This window comes from Sceloporus occidentalis, unplaced genomic scaffold, assembly GCF_023333645.1.
Source record: "Sceloporus occidentalis isolate IW3139 unplaced genomic scaffold, rSceOcc1.0.p SCAF_61, whole genome shotgun sequence".
Classification (NCBI taxonomy): domain Eukaryota; kingdom Metazoa; phylum Chordata; class Lepidosauria; order Squamata; family Phrynosomatidae; genus Sceloporus; species Sceloporus occidentalis.
This window is the reverse complement of record NW_028317041.1, coordinates 1,662,544-1,677,486: the sequence shown is the minus strand read 5'-3', so window position 1 is coordinate 1,677,486 and position 14,943 is coordinate 1,662,544. Positions and strand designations below refer to the sequence as shown.

The following is a 14,943-nucleotide window of genomic DNA, read 5'->3' as shown; positions in this document are numbered from 1 at the left end:
TCCAGTTTCCTATCTATCATGGAAATAATATATTATCAGAAAAAATCCATTCTTTTGCCATGTATTGTTTCCTCTTTGAACTATTACTGAAATTGGCCAGGAATTAATATAGGGAGCCTAGCTCTATATATTGGTCAATGGAGTAGTGTTTTATGGATAAGACATGTTATGATTATTATTTTTATTTATTGTTTTATATAGCGCCATCAAATTCTGTAGCGCTTATCTCATTAGGATTCAGACCATTGCATACTGCCAACTTCGGATAAACATAAAACTGTACATATACAGGTCACCAGCGTGTCATAAAATGAGTGTCCATCCCCTAATTAACGTATTACTCTATAGTGCATTACCCACCATTATGTGTCCTATTTCTGTATTTTTTCCTTTGTGCATTAATAGCATACATGGTTGCTGATTTGTTGCATTCTTTTCACAGTAACATATCGCTTATTAAACACAAAGGATACGTTTTAGTTAGCTTGTGTGAAAGCTGACACATTCTTCTATTACATGATAGAAAAATGTGTTAGGAAAAACCGTAGGTGAAAGCTTTTTCCTTCTCTTTGTTGTTAAAGAGACAGGAACATTTTTTACAACTGGAGTAACCACAGCTGGTAAGTTGTAGTATTCAAAATCTGGATGTTCTGTGCACTATATCAGAGGCCCAGCCACAGCTTATTTGGGTTGTGGAGAGGGACAGTAAGGAAAGTGAGAAGGGGCTTTTGGGGGGGATAAAACTGAGGAAGATAGAAGTGTTAGGGGATCCGACAGAACAGTTTGAGCGAGCTTGGGGAGATAGGAGTATTTTAAATGAAAAGTACTGTGAACTTGAGGTGCCAGAAGGAACGGGAAGGCTTGCCATCACAATGTTGTTAGAGCAAAGGTTTGCGAGGAGTTCTGTTGATATTAAAGATGGCCCTGGTGTCATATTAAACTGGTGATTTAATACAAAGTACTTGGTTTCTTTTGACTAGCATGTACATGTGGGAACATTTTATGCACTGTTTATGTGACCTTTGATGGCTTTTGGCTTTTCAGCTGCTCCCTCGGCAATAATATTTAATGTGTTATCCCTGAATCCTTTTCCAATTCACACTTTCATCTAGCACTGCTTCTATGTGTGAAAAAATAAAACATTCTCCTATTTCTCCCAGATATTTCCAAAAGCAGCCTAATTTTGCCATAGCTAAAAGCCACCTAGGACCATAAGCTGCAAAGCTTTCTCTGTTTTCTGAAATGTTCCCAACTTGGCCCACCATTTATGTGTGTCTGTGTATGCATATCACAAGTAAAAGCTAAAATTATATCCAAGATAAAGGCATATTTATGTATTTAAACTATGTAAGCTTTGCAATTGTTATCTTACTGACTACACTCAAGGAAACATGAATGCATTTATTAAATTGCTATTAAAATAAGACATTAGTATTGAATTACTGTGATTTGGAGTGTATATAGTGTTGCCAATGGCAAGTTCTTCCTGCAGCCTTTTATTTGGTAATTAGGCCAAAATTCAAGCTTCCGGCTGCATGTCACCAGACAGTTAAACCCTGTCCTTTGTAGTGTATAGGGGAATCCTTTCTTTTTTTTCCTTTTAGGAGTTCAATATTCTGGATAATGAAAGTACATTATTTCTGATATTGGCCACAAGTGATGTATCAATGTTTTACACATATTAACACTAATCTTTACTTTTTAGGGCGTTTGGAGTATTAATCCAAAACGTATTTATTTGGTAAATCCAATCACATCGCATTTATGTTTGATGCTTATCTGTTTTCACCTGAACTAATGCATGAATCAAAAACATAATTTGTACTTTGTGTAGTGCGTTCTATATAGTGCCCTCCAAGATTTTGTCTACTCTGTGAAACTGGCATTGGCCAGAATTGTGAATACTGTCAATACAGCAGTATTGTGAATATTGCTGAACCATGAAGTTTCTAAGGATTCTCAAAAACTAAAATAGTAGAATGGGCATTTTAAATGACATTTGTGCATATTGCCTTTTATTTACAAGTAAATGAAGTAATTGAAGGAATCCTTGCCAAAGGGATGATCTGTCCGCATGACCTTCTTGTGTCTGCTCAAGGTTACCCAGGGGAATATTTCCAGTTGAACGGCATGTCTTTTTATATTGTTTCAGAATTAAAGCCATACTAACCGTTTAGAACAAACTAAATTCTGTTTACCCAATGCAAGCCAATATATCTTTACAAACTAACTAAAAAATGAAATGGCTTTGTAATTCAACTTAGTTAGTTGTTCATATTGGTATTTGCAAACAATTTCCTTTTGCATTTTGTGTATAATCATCTGATTTTATAATGTTGTAAATCTTGTTTTGGAGTTTGTGTATCTCAGCCTCCTGAATATATCACCATATACAACTGGGTTTATACTAAATGAGAAATGTATTTCACTTAAAAGTCCAGGACACTGTACAAAAGCATGTATGTCATAATGACTGTTGAGTAACAAAAATTCTAGTATCTCAGAAGCATTGATGTATATATTTAATTATGTGGGATTCAAAGCTATATTACAGTATGGGAAAAAATTACATATTTAAATTTACCCTAATTTCTACATGAAATAGTTAAAAAAAAAAAATAAATTATATACATATATAAGGCTAAGATAAAAGAGGAATAGCATACTTAAAGCAAGAATGCTTATTTTTGTCATTTGCAATATTTCTAGTATCCCCACTTGCCCCACTTCCTGAATTTTGTTGTAGATTATATTAAAAAACCCAACCCAAGAAGAGAATTTCTGCCATTTCTCATAAAACATATCTCTGGCTATAGGTTACAGGAAGGAACTGGTTGATGGAAACGATGGGAGAAATCTCTATTATGCCGTTTCCCACAAGAATGCAATAAAAACAGTTGGTAATAATAAGTGAGTCTTTTTAGTAGAGGGTACAGTAAGGGAAATAAAACCAAAGGCATATTTACAAATTGTAACGGCCGAATGGGATATTTTTGTAAAATGGTATGAGACCTGTTTTTGTCCGAATCATTGTTTTTTTGTATTTGGTTGCCTTTGCTAAGAGTTTCCAAGTTTAATGTTGTACCCGTTACTCCAACTATATCCTTTTATTGTAGCATTTTCATCCACTTGTGTTCTGAGCTGAAAGGTTTCTCGTCCCGTGTAACCACTGGGCCGAGCGTTTCACCAATGTCACTTAGTTAACGTGGTTCTTGTTATCATTGCTAAGCAGTTGCAGAACTGTATTGAGCAGGACACACAGTGTTCAGATTTGCTAAAATGTTGTTATAAATGTGACTAAATTGGACGAGCATAGAAAACCGATCAGCTAAGCTCCCTGGGGTGGAACGTTTATGCAATCCTACATGCTGCTGGTTAATGTATTCACTGAAACAGTGCCTGGGTTGAGTCAGCTGTTTGAAAAATTCACTGGCAATCTGCCTCTGCATTTTTTAAAGCTTTGTCTAAGCAGAATGCAAGGAAATATATTATTAGAACTGTATGCCTGAAGTCTGAATTCCTTGTTTTGTTAAAGCTTCAAAGCTAACAAGAATTTTTATAATAGATGCATATGAGGTGGTGTGTATGTCGAGAATTGTGCAAGCTACATACGTGGTTTTTTTTATCATGCAATAATCTATAATAGTCATTATATTTAATTTACAATATCAAGTCTAGATACATTTGTAATAAGATATTGTGCATTCCATTCATATTCTAATATTTGCCTAAATTTCACAATAATTTGAGTTTTGGGGATCCCCAAATAATCTGGCCTTGTGTTTTTGTCAAAGTAAAACAAAAGTGGTTCAGTTCACAAACCTAAATTTACTTTATTATGCATATACACTCACACTCACACACCTGGGAACTCTACCAATCTACTCTGCTGGAAATCAGATCTGAATACAGGGCTGTCAGGTTAGGGGAGGATTTTTCTGTGTGAATGGCTATCCTATGCATATATAATGGCTCATCTCAAAAAAAAAAAATATATATATATATATATATATATATATGGTTAGAGGAAAAATTTGTAAAAATGCTAACTTTGGAACTCCTACTATGTTGACTTACTTTACAGGTATTTAGTATGTACCAGCTTTAGTAATGTTTTTGCTGTTACTAGGGGTGTGCAAAGTGAGAATATCAGCACCATAGATATCTGGTTGATGGGTCATTGGTAACTTAAGTAAATCTTACCTTGTGCATAAAAGGATCGTGTCAGTAATGGGTTATTGACTGTCTGGGTTGGTTGCGTGGATGTAGGTGGGCCCGACATAGCTAGGTCTTTGGCTCTCATGAGTACATAAAGCAACATACAGTCTAAAAAGCACATTATAAGAAGAATGCTTTCTGCCACCAGTAACATTATTGGGGTGTCCTTGTCCATGCCCCATTTCTTCCAACTAGGATACTGTGTCACTTTTCAGCCTACTGATTACTTGTCGATAAGCAGTGTTGGCTGACGGCTTCCATTCCCCACTATGGTGAGATTCAGCATTACACCCACATCTGAATGGTGTTCGGATGAGGAAAGGGAAGGGGCTTAACATCAGATACAGGTGGAATTCTTTTAATTTTTAAAGAAGGCTTTAGATATGGCATGATCGTGGCTTTAAATAATATGCCAAAAACTTGAAATAATAATAAAACAAAATAATAAAACTCATATAAACAAGATATACTTTTACAGTTTTGTAAATGTAATTTACTGAACTGAGATGTTTAGTGGACATACTAATTAGAAGACTGTAGGTCTAAGAATATATGCTGAGGGTATCTGAGGATGCTTCACCATCTTTTAATTCTGGGAAAAAAAATCAAAACCATCTACTTTGTTGGTGTATACACACTTCTGTACATATACCATCAATTAAATGTCTGTCATGGGGTTAACTGCAATATTAAGTTGTGTTGATAACTTTTCCGCTTTTGTTTATACCTTCCCCAGTGTTTTTCACCTAAATAATCTTTTGCAGGTTACGTGTCTTCAAGATTTCTTTGGAGATGACGATGTTTTCATTGCCTGCGGACCTGAGAAATACCGTTATGCACAAGATGACTTTGTACTGGATCACAGTGGTAAAACAGCAAAAATGTTATATAAAAATCTCACCTGTATAAGTTATGAAATATTTTTTTCTTTTTGTTTTTTAAAATTATGCATTGGGTGTTTTTCTGGTGGAAAATGCATAGAAAGGAAAAAAATATTAGTGTATAGTGTACATTATACTGCAAATCCATTTCTTAGTCAAGTAAACCTAAATTTAATCAAGCATGGCATGTGGAATATTGCTGAAATTAAGCATTCAGAATGCCCTAGAAATACCATTTTGTGAATGTTATCTAGTTTTACAAATTTTTTGAAAAATGTTGTACATTTTTTTGCAGAGTGTCGTATTATGAAACCTTCTTATTCCCGTTCTGCAAGATACCCAGGCTCGAAAAGTCCTGGGCCATCACGCCGCAGCAAGTCTCCTGCTGCAGGTAAAAACATTTTTACAAATATAAAAAAAAAAGAAAGAAAAGAAATTAACATAATTTTCATTATTGAAAAATAAGAATTTGAGTTCTTGTGCATAGAAAGGTTACTCCGATAATATGCATAGCCTTGATACTTTGGTGGCTCTGCTGATGTGAGCAAAAAAAGAAGTGGAATGAATATGACTTATTTATTCCTTAAATAGGAAAATATCTTTTGTATATTTTTTAAACAAAGAACACATCTCTTAAGCTAATTTGAAATAAAATATTATGTAGGGTGTGATATTGGTTGATGTATGTAATCTTCCCTTAGCAGTGGATCTTCTTATTCAACATCAGCACGTTGGCTAACAAAGTTGCTACATTTATTCTGGAACAATATTTACTTTTTTTATGCTTCAATATTGTAACGGGTTCACCAAGATCACCCAGTATCCTCCTGTTGTCCCCGGAATCACTTCCAGCACCAGCCAGCATGCGCACCTTGGAACCCTGCTATGTGCACCCAATAAGTAGACACAACTACCTTGTACAGAGTACAGCAGGAATGAACAGTTTATTGTTGTAAAACACAGACTGATATATCCACAGAACTGCATTAACATAGATAAACAGATACATGTATACAACCCAACCTTTGATTCCCCTGGCAGCAATCTTGTTATTGGGATTAAAAAATGGAGTTCCTACCTGTGCTATCTTTGTTTGGCAGCCAGGCTGGAGCCATCTCTGAGTACCTTGGGGGCCCTGTATGACAGCTCATTCTATCACAAATATATTATCACAATTTGTTTCATATGCACTCAGGTTCACTTAAAATGCTCATATTTTTGACTACCATAGTGCAGGAGGTTCCCACTAGTGGTATGTTTTATACCAAATCAAAATACATTTTTATCAAGACAGGTATTACTTTTTCAGATCTCTGGGATCCTTATTGAGGTGATGGTGAGATATGGTTTACTGTTGGAGGTATTGTAGAATGTTTACTGTTTTAAATATTTATTAAACAGGGCAAGCCAAACTGCTCCTGCAGGAAAAGCTTGTTGGATGGACCTTCATAATGTATAGTTAAGTGCAATCACAACTTTAGTGATTTAGAGTCAGAAACTGTCCCTGCCCATCACCAATCAAGTCGGTAATTGTACACAGCTTACCTTTAGCTAAAGAAAAGTTCCTTATGGTGGAAAATGGACAAAACATGTCTACATTAACTTAATAACATGTATGATCACACTATGTGATGCTTGCCTCATCACAATGGGTTTATGTACACAAAAAGAAAACAGTTCTGTCATGATCCCAATGCAATCTGATTTCTCCAGACACCAATTAAACAGTTCTATACCCAATTCAGGCAAGCCAGATTAAACTTTGTCATTGCCTTTCCTTGAGTACAGGAAGTATTGTGCTTTTTAATATAACTTTTGATGTTTATACCTTTTTAAAAATGAATGCAGGAAAGAGGGGTGGCTACCACACCAGTGCCTATTCCACAGCAAAATCCCCAGGTGAGCCAATGTGGTTGTGGCTTTCTTCTTGGCTTGGCCAAATCACCTGCCAGCTCCATAAACCTGTTGTGTTCTACATCCAAGCTTTACCATTAAAGCCACAGTTCAGTCTTTGCATTTTCTGCTCAGTGTTACATTAGTTCAGTGTTGTCCCTTGGAAGAAGCTTATTTTCTAATCCTGCCTTTAAATGGTTCATGGTAGGGTGTCTCCGAAATAAGCATTTTTTAAGCCGTTTTCATCTAGAGAATCCTATAACTGAAATGCTGTTGTGTTTTTGGTTTTAAAAACCAGATTGAAATTGTTTGTGCGTGCTGACACGTGAAGTATCTGAGACTTAAAGAGCTGCCTTGGATAGGAAAATGTCCTTGTCCACTTTGTAGAAATTGAAAGGTGGCTTTGTTCGCTCACAACGGTGATCGGGCATCCTCTGGCACTGTAGTTTCCGAGGACTGCAGCTCCCATCTTAGCATTAGGTAAAGAAGGTATACATGTGGAATCAACAGAAAGGAAAGGGTGTCCACTGGCATTTACCTCTATGTATCAAAGACGATAAAAGCAGCCATCTGGGTCAGCGGGCAGATGACACGTCTTGGGGCTACTTGTACCATGGGAGCAGGAGATATGATTATGTGTGATTTGTATGCAAATTTTGCTTGTTGATAGACAAGACACAATTCAGGGGTAGAATTGGCCAGATATTTGCAAGTGACCTTATAGTCAACCCCTGGCAACTAGTGGTAAAGGCTGCACAAAACTCAAGGGTATGACACTGTGCTTACATAATACTTTTACATTTACTTTGTGTTATTCCAGTATTAATCCCTTTCAAAGACATTCGCAAAGAGATGTCAGTCAATCTTGGAAAGGATAGCAAACCTGTCTAGTCAACCCTACTAGGGCTCCAATGATTAATAGAAGCATGAGTATTCTCTAATTAGAATACGGCTGTTCCACTGTGTACATTCATTACATTTAATTTGGTTACATTTTAGAGACATCTGAAACTCTGGATTTCAGAAGCTTATTAGTCTCATTCGTGATCGCGTACTTACATTTAATGCAGTCTTACTGTCATTATGAAATGCGATGTTAAGCTCCTTATTGCATGTAAACAGTCTTATTGTTATTAAGTAAACTATATACTGTATTTTGATGCTGATCTAGAAAAGGCAAAGGTAGATGCAATTCTAGGTTCTTCTGAAAGGGGTAAAATTGTTTGGACTTAAAGCACATTTTGACCATTTTTTTATTTTTTGTGCAAATGACCTCCATTCTCGATTATTCATTTTGTGTACGGTTGCTGTATGCATGGAATACAAATACATGTAAAATGATTAACTGCATTATTATTTTTGTCTTTCTGTATTCTAGTTAATGGCACTCCAAGCAGCCAGTTATCTACTCCCAAATCAACAAAATCATCATGTTCATCTCCCACCAGTCCAGGAAGCTTCCGTGGTTTAAAGGTTTGTTTTAAATTTAATTTGGTTTGTATTAACAATAAAAGGTTACACATGTCACCTTGGAAACTAATATCTGTTATTTCTGATCTATAAATAACAATTTTAGTGTCTGTAACCAGACTAATAAGTTATAGGAAGAGTCGGAGTTGTGATCCATTGGCCTCCATCTTATGTTCCTCACCATTGATTGAGAGATAAACTTAAAAAATAGAATTTAGAAAAAAAATCTAAATATCGACACAATACTTTATTAAGAGTTAATAGCTGTGTATATGATATTCTGTGGTTATATATAAATGGATGAAAGACGTAAGGATTCATTTACCTGCATTTTATAGACAAACATTATCGGGGTTTTACAAAAGAAAAGTATGCAAGAATCAAAGTTAAGTAAACCAGGCAGAGGTAAAAACAGTTGAGGCATATCTTTCAAAGGAATATTTTTTTAACTCTGGTCTATTCACCAAGAAGTGATTTGAGTTTAGGATTAACTGATCAGAATCGACTCCTGTTGCATGCCCTCGCAACTGCAACGTATGCGAGTTGGCAGTAGAGAATTTGGGGGTTTGCATTTTTGTCTAACTCGTGCATGTTTGCTGCTCACAAGCGCTCGCAGTTGAAGAGTCCAAGATTGTGCACAGATGCACAGATGCCTTGGAGATACAAATTTCTCTGCTGTGATTATAGTTTCCAAAGCTGTAATCATGTTGGCATTTGTGTTTATGACTTAGTTTACAACTCTTTTACAAAACCAGTAGCTTTCTCGAACTTTTTTTAGACCATACTATTCATATTTTTTACATACATATGTGTAGAATTGCTTTGATGTTTTTTTTTGTTGCAGCTACATTACTTTACCTCTCTTTGTAAGCAATGGAAAGAAAGTTATGTGAACAGTAGTGCTACCCCTTATCTGTTATGGCTGTGAACATAGCTGGTATAATGCACTCAAAAAATGCATATCACTATTGCTTAATAGTAAAAGAATATATTTGTTCTGTCGGACTGCTGCTTCACCTACCTGGATCACTTTCATCCATGAAGCAGTCTGTCATTCGACATCTAATAAACGCAGCTCGTTGCCTGATACCTCTATATTGGAAACAAACAGAATCCCCCACCATTCGACGTTGGGTGTCCAAGGTAGTGGAGATTAGGGTTATGGAAGAAATGGTCCATCTGGCTTCTGACAGATTCGAGGCGTACATGGGGGTATGGTCCTGCTGGATAGCCTTTCGTTCCTCTGCGAAAGCGAGGGAACTCCTGCAGTAGATTGCCCTGGCCAGCGTTCATCGTGCTTCCCTTCTTCACACCACTCATACCATGACTTCCTGTCTTCCCATCTCCTTACTTTCCTTTTTGTCCCGCCCCCTTCCCCCTCTCTACCCCCCTTTTTTTTTTTCTTTCTCTTTTGTTTTCTTTTTTGCCTATACGTGACCAGACCCAAAGGAGGCTGCGGTTTTCCCGCCATTGGCTCTAATCTTGACTGTACCATTTTATTGGTGCAACCGCATTACATTACCGTCTACCATTATGTCTTGATACCGATACCGGTTTTTGTATCTGTCTCCTACTCTCAATCGAGACTATTGTTTTGTATTTCGTTCCTTATTTGTTGATGGTTTTTTTTATAAAATTTTGAATAAACTCTCATTTACCAAGAATATATTTGTTATTACTAAAAATAAGTATAAGCCTATAAAGCTCTTACATGGATATATAGGCAAACATGAGAGTGACAGTTAAGTGGACACTATAAGAGACATCTCCAAATTTTCAACCAAACATTTTTTTCCCATTAGATTTGTCTGTAATTTAACCTGTTGGGTACCTTTTTTATTTTAACATGTTCTTTGCATTCTGGTGTGCCACTTGGTCTCTATTATTTTGTCTCTGAAGATAGCTTTTCATAAACACAAATGCCAACAGTTTTACTGTAAGTCTTGAGGTGCTATCTGCTAAGTTTTTTGCTCCCCTTTTTGTACAGTCTGTAACTGTAACCAAGAGAGATTAATATTGTTCTGCCTGCTTTTAGTAGAGGTTTCTAGAGCGATAGTTGGATGGTAGCTCGGGTACTTGGCAGCATACTTGTACTGCCAGTTTTGATTAAAAAATCATATGCTTATTTCCGCACTTGATTTAGTTTCACTGGTGGAAACACATCCACATTCAGCTAGGATTGCCAGTCTTTTAGTATTCAGCGTTCTGCGAAGGAACTTGCTGGGAGACAAACCAGGTCATACATAGCAGAATGTTCTGAAGAATGGGAAGACGCAAATCCACGGAGTTCTATGTAAACATCTTAATTCGGAAAAAGCCATAGCTACCAGATTGTCTTTCTTCAAACCTGGATTTACGGTATATACAGACTTGTAATATACTGACTTGTTCAGTTTTTACATACAGATATTTATCTTTAGTACAGTACATTAATATGTACAGCTTGTAGGAAAGAAGAGGAGGAGACATGATGGAAACATTTAAATACTTAAAGATATTTAACAATGTACAGGAGGGAAGTTTATTTCAAGGGAGTAAGAATAAGAGGTCATAGTTTAAAACTAGATGGCCAGAGGATTAGATGTAAAGTAAGTTTTCCTTTACAAAGATAAATGGAAGAACCTCCCATCAGAAGTGTAGAGACTAATACAGTAACAGGAACTGAAACATGCACTGGATAAGCATAAAGCTACACTGAATCAAAGACAAGAGCAAGGACTAATTAAGGTGTGACTCTTGCATCAGGAAAAAAGGACAGACTAAATGGGCCGAATGATTCTTATCTGCCTTCAAATTCTATGTTTCTAATATAAAGCAATCTTTCCTGCCTGTAACCAAATACAGAACACCAGACCGAATAAAAATCCCAGTCTTTTTTTAAATTATAGTCCTGAGTGGCTCCACCTAATTCAGCGTTCATGTGGCCCCCTACACATTTGCCTAGAACATAAGCGGTTAGTCTTGAGTGGTAAGGGTCATGAACATGACTTGGATTGGTAAATGTCCCAAGATCTCATTCCATATATTAGAGATGTGCAGTGAAAATCATTGGAAACAAGAACTAATGTTTCTTTTTTTTTATTTATCAAAATGTCTTCACTGATAATGTATTTGTAATTTTGTTACGTTATGTGCAAGTCTTATTTTATATTATTGTGTACATTTATACGACACATTGCTTGCATTAGTACCCAGTGCCTTCCCAATTATAGCAACAAATTGCCGTAATCTCTCGCAGTACATGTTTACTGCCTGGAATATGAAGGCATTGCTACATGTTTTTTGTAGGGGAAATGTTCCATAAAATATTAATTATTCTGTGTAAATTATAAAGCCACGTTAGAAAGCAAAGCTTTAGATTAATTATTTATGTGAGTAGATAACGGTTACATTCCAAATTCTAAGGATCTGTTGACAAGCTAAAGAGGAATTCCAAGCTTTAGGTTATCCATATCAACAATGTGTTACTTCAGCTTTTGTACGGACAATATTTGGATTATGAAGAAGAAATATAATCTACTTTGCCCAGCTACATTGTCACTCATACGCCCTGGTTCTCCTTTGCACCACGTCTGATGAATACAGATGTTCTTAGCACCTTCATAGCAGCCACACATTCTATGTTGCTAGTAGAGGTTCATTATTCTATAGCAGAGGTGTCCACGTTTTTTCTGCAGTGGGCCACTTAATCAGAATTGTATAGGTGCGAGGGCCGCACTCATTTTTCACTGTGAGAAAATATGGCCTTTAATAAAATATGCAGATTAAAATAAAGTAAATGACACAAAACCTTTACTTTTCCTCTCACTTATTTCTGGGCCTACAAAGTTTTGTGACTACAAATTCAGGATTCTGGATAAATAAAAATGAAATAGTTCTATTTATTTTAGGGATGCACTAAAATAAAAATTCTGGACCAAAACCGAAAATTCAGGGTTCACTTAAATGAAACCGAAAATGACCCCCCCCCCCCCTCACCTTTGAAAATAATAAAAAAAATCCCACACTTTTAATAAAAGTAAGTTACACACCAAAATTGTACAAAAAAAATATATATTATGATTGTTAACAGCAATACCCAGATTCCAGCATGTACTGGTTGGCTGGGCATGATAGGAGTTCTGTCAACAATCATATATAAATTAATAGTTATTGTATTTTTTGTCCAATTTTAGTGCGTTAACACACCACAATTGGACAAAAAAATATCAACAATATGACTTGGCATGATAGGAGTGTGATTGCTAACAGCAAACACACTCTTTTTATACCCAGGCGACCAGTAAATGCTGGAACCTAGGCATGATGGGACTGTGACTGCTGTTAGCTGTTAGCAATCGCACTCCTATCATCCCAAGTCAGCCAGTACATGCTGGTAAAGGGTGGCTGTAAGTGCAGACCCCATACTGCTGGCAGCATCAATACACAAGGGGGGCAGCTAGCCAGGTTTCAGCATGTACTGACTGACTTGGCATGATAGGGGTGTGATTGCTAACAGCAAACACACTCTTTTTATACCCAGACCACCAGTAAATGCTGGAACCTAGGCATGATGGGACTGTGATTGCTGTTAGCAGATTGCTGTTAGCTGTTAGCAATCACACTCCTATCATCCCAAGTCAGCCAGTACATGCTGGTACAGGGTGGCTGTAAGTGCAGACCCCATACTGCTGGCAGCATCAATACACAAGGGGGCAGCTAGACAGGTTTCAGCATGTACTGGCTGACTTGGCATGATAGGAGTGTGATTGCTAACAGCAATCACAGTGCCATCATGCCTAGGTTCCAGCACTTACACATCCATGCTATCACACACACAAATTCATTCATTCACAGATTCATTCCCTCAATCACGCATACTCATTCAAACACCCTCCCCACCCCCTTACCTGCTCTACAGCTCTCGATGCCGCTCACAGACTTCAGCAGGGGGCGTGGCCTCCCGCTTCCTCTGTGCAGGACAATAGACCCTCCCACAAGTAAGCAGCAGGGCTCTTGTGATCCTGGCTGCCGATCTCACGCGGGCCGCACCTCGAGGTCACGGCCCGCGGGCCGCATGTTGGACGCCCCTGTTCTATAGTCTAGTTGTCTTCACAAAGGTTTCTGAAGCCGTAGCATCAAATCGTCCCCTTAATGTCCATATTGATGTGCAAAAGGAACAAATATACCGTGTGTGTGTATGTGTGTATATATATATATATATATATATATATATATATATATAATTTGATAAAGAGCTGTAGGAATATCTGTTTTTGTTTGCGATCCTGTTGTTACGATTGTTTATTCAATCTTCCACGCCTTTTTCATGATTGTTCGCTCTATTGTTATATTACAGTAAGTCAAGGGAAGTATCTATTGTTTTTAACAATTTCATTTCCCTTCCCTTAGACTAGCTTCTGAGTTTCGTTGTAAACATGTAAAATGAATTTAAGAAATGATTCAGTAGTTACAAGTCATGCTCAACCAGTGTTCTGCACTTCCAGATTCTATCCCATTGTGGATCCTCGTCTAATGTGAACGGCCTTCCGGAAAACTTGAATAGTCCTGGTTCGTATATGTTTCTGTGATCTCTTCTTCAAGCATGGATGTCTTAGCTTGCAAATGCTTGTTTATAAATTCTGAAAATCATGTTTTTAAATTATTTGTTTCGGCACATGAGCTGGAAACGCACAAAGATAACTGTGGATACCTCCTTAGACTTCTTGCTGTTTGGGAGAGTTTAACATGTTTTCCCTCATTAGAAAAATTCTCTTTTAAGTAGCTGCCCAGCTTGGTTTATAGAAAATAAAATCGGAACTATTTCATGCTGTTTGTGAGCCAATCCGATTACAGACTGATAGACTGCAAAACTTGTGTTTTATCCATACGTGATTATTAACTGAAAATGATATTTCTTTTTCTCCCTCATCATAAGGCTTGAATGGAAATAAGTACACTGATGACTCTGTAATCCTTGAGAAATATAAAGTGGGAAAAGTGATTGGTGATGGGAATTTTGCCGTAGTGAAAGAATGTGTGGAAAGGTATGTGTTTCTTTTTTATGCTAGCGTTTTATTTTTTCTGTATGTTAAAGTAAGTCTGATTTGGAACTAAGCAAATCATCACAATGGTTACAAGAACTTCTAACGTATTTCCCTTTGGCACAATTTGATTTTTGGTTTTAGGGCTTGAAGTAATCATGCTTTTAATATTTGTTTCCCGTTATAATTCATTATGTATCAGATCTGTACTTTCCTGGTAAAATGCCAGGGTAAAGAATTGTTTTCTTGGCAGGTCAACTGGAAAGGAGTTTGCATTGAAAATCATTGACAAGGCAAAGTGCTGTGGAAAGGTAATGCATTTTCGTTTAGTGTCTCTATGTATTTTCTCACATTGTTGTGCTTATTCTCTATATTAATCACTACTGGCGACTGTTCTCTTTAATTAACCCCTGCTTTACTCCAAACCATAGAGCTTTTTCTATTCTTACTCTACCTAC

At 36.8% G+C, this 14,943-nt stretch overlaps 1 protein-coding gene across 1 annotated transcript in view; it reads left to right on the top strand.

Annotated features, from left to right (window-relative positions):
• LOC149287397 (serine/threonine-protein kinase DCLK2-like) overlaps nucleotides 1–14,943 on the top strand; it is a 48,162-nt gene that overhangs the window by 20,443 nt on the left and 12,776 nt on the right. The window contains exons 3-9 of the mRNA XM_089492900.1: nucleotides 4,983–5,085; nucleotides 5,395–5,490; nucleotides 6,948–6,998; nucleotides 8,371–8,465; nucleotides 13,949–14,012; nucleotides 14,380–14,488; nucleotides 14,739–14,796. Coding sequence (XP_089349026.1) covers nucleotides 4,983–5,085; nucleotides 5,395–5,490; nucleotides 6,948–6,998; nucleotides 8,371–8,465; nucleotides 13,949–14,012; nucleotides 14,380–14,488; nucleotides 14,739–14,796 — 576 coding nt within the window. The remainder of the gene's footprint in view (nucleotides 1–4,982; nucleotides 5,086–5,394; nucleotides 5,491–6,947; nucleotides 6,999–8,370; nucleotides 8,466–13,948; nucleotides 14,013–14,379; nucleotides 14,489–14,738; nucleotides 14,797–14,943) is intronic.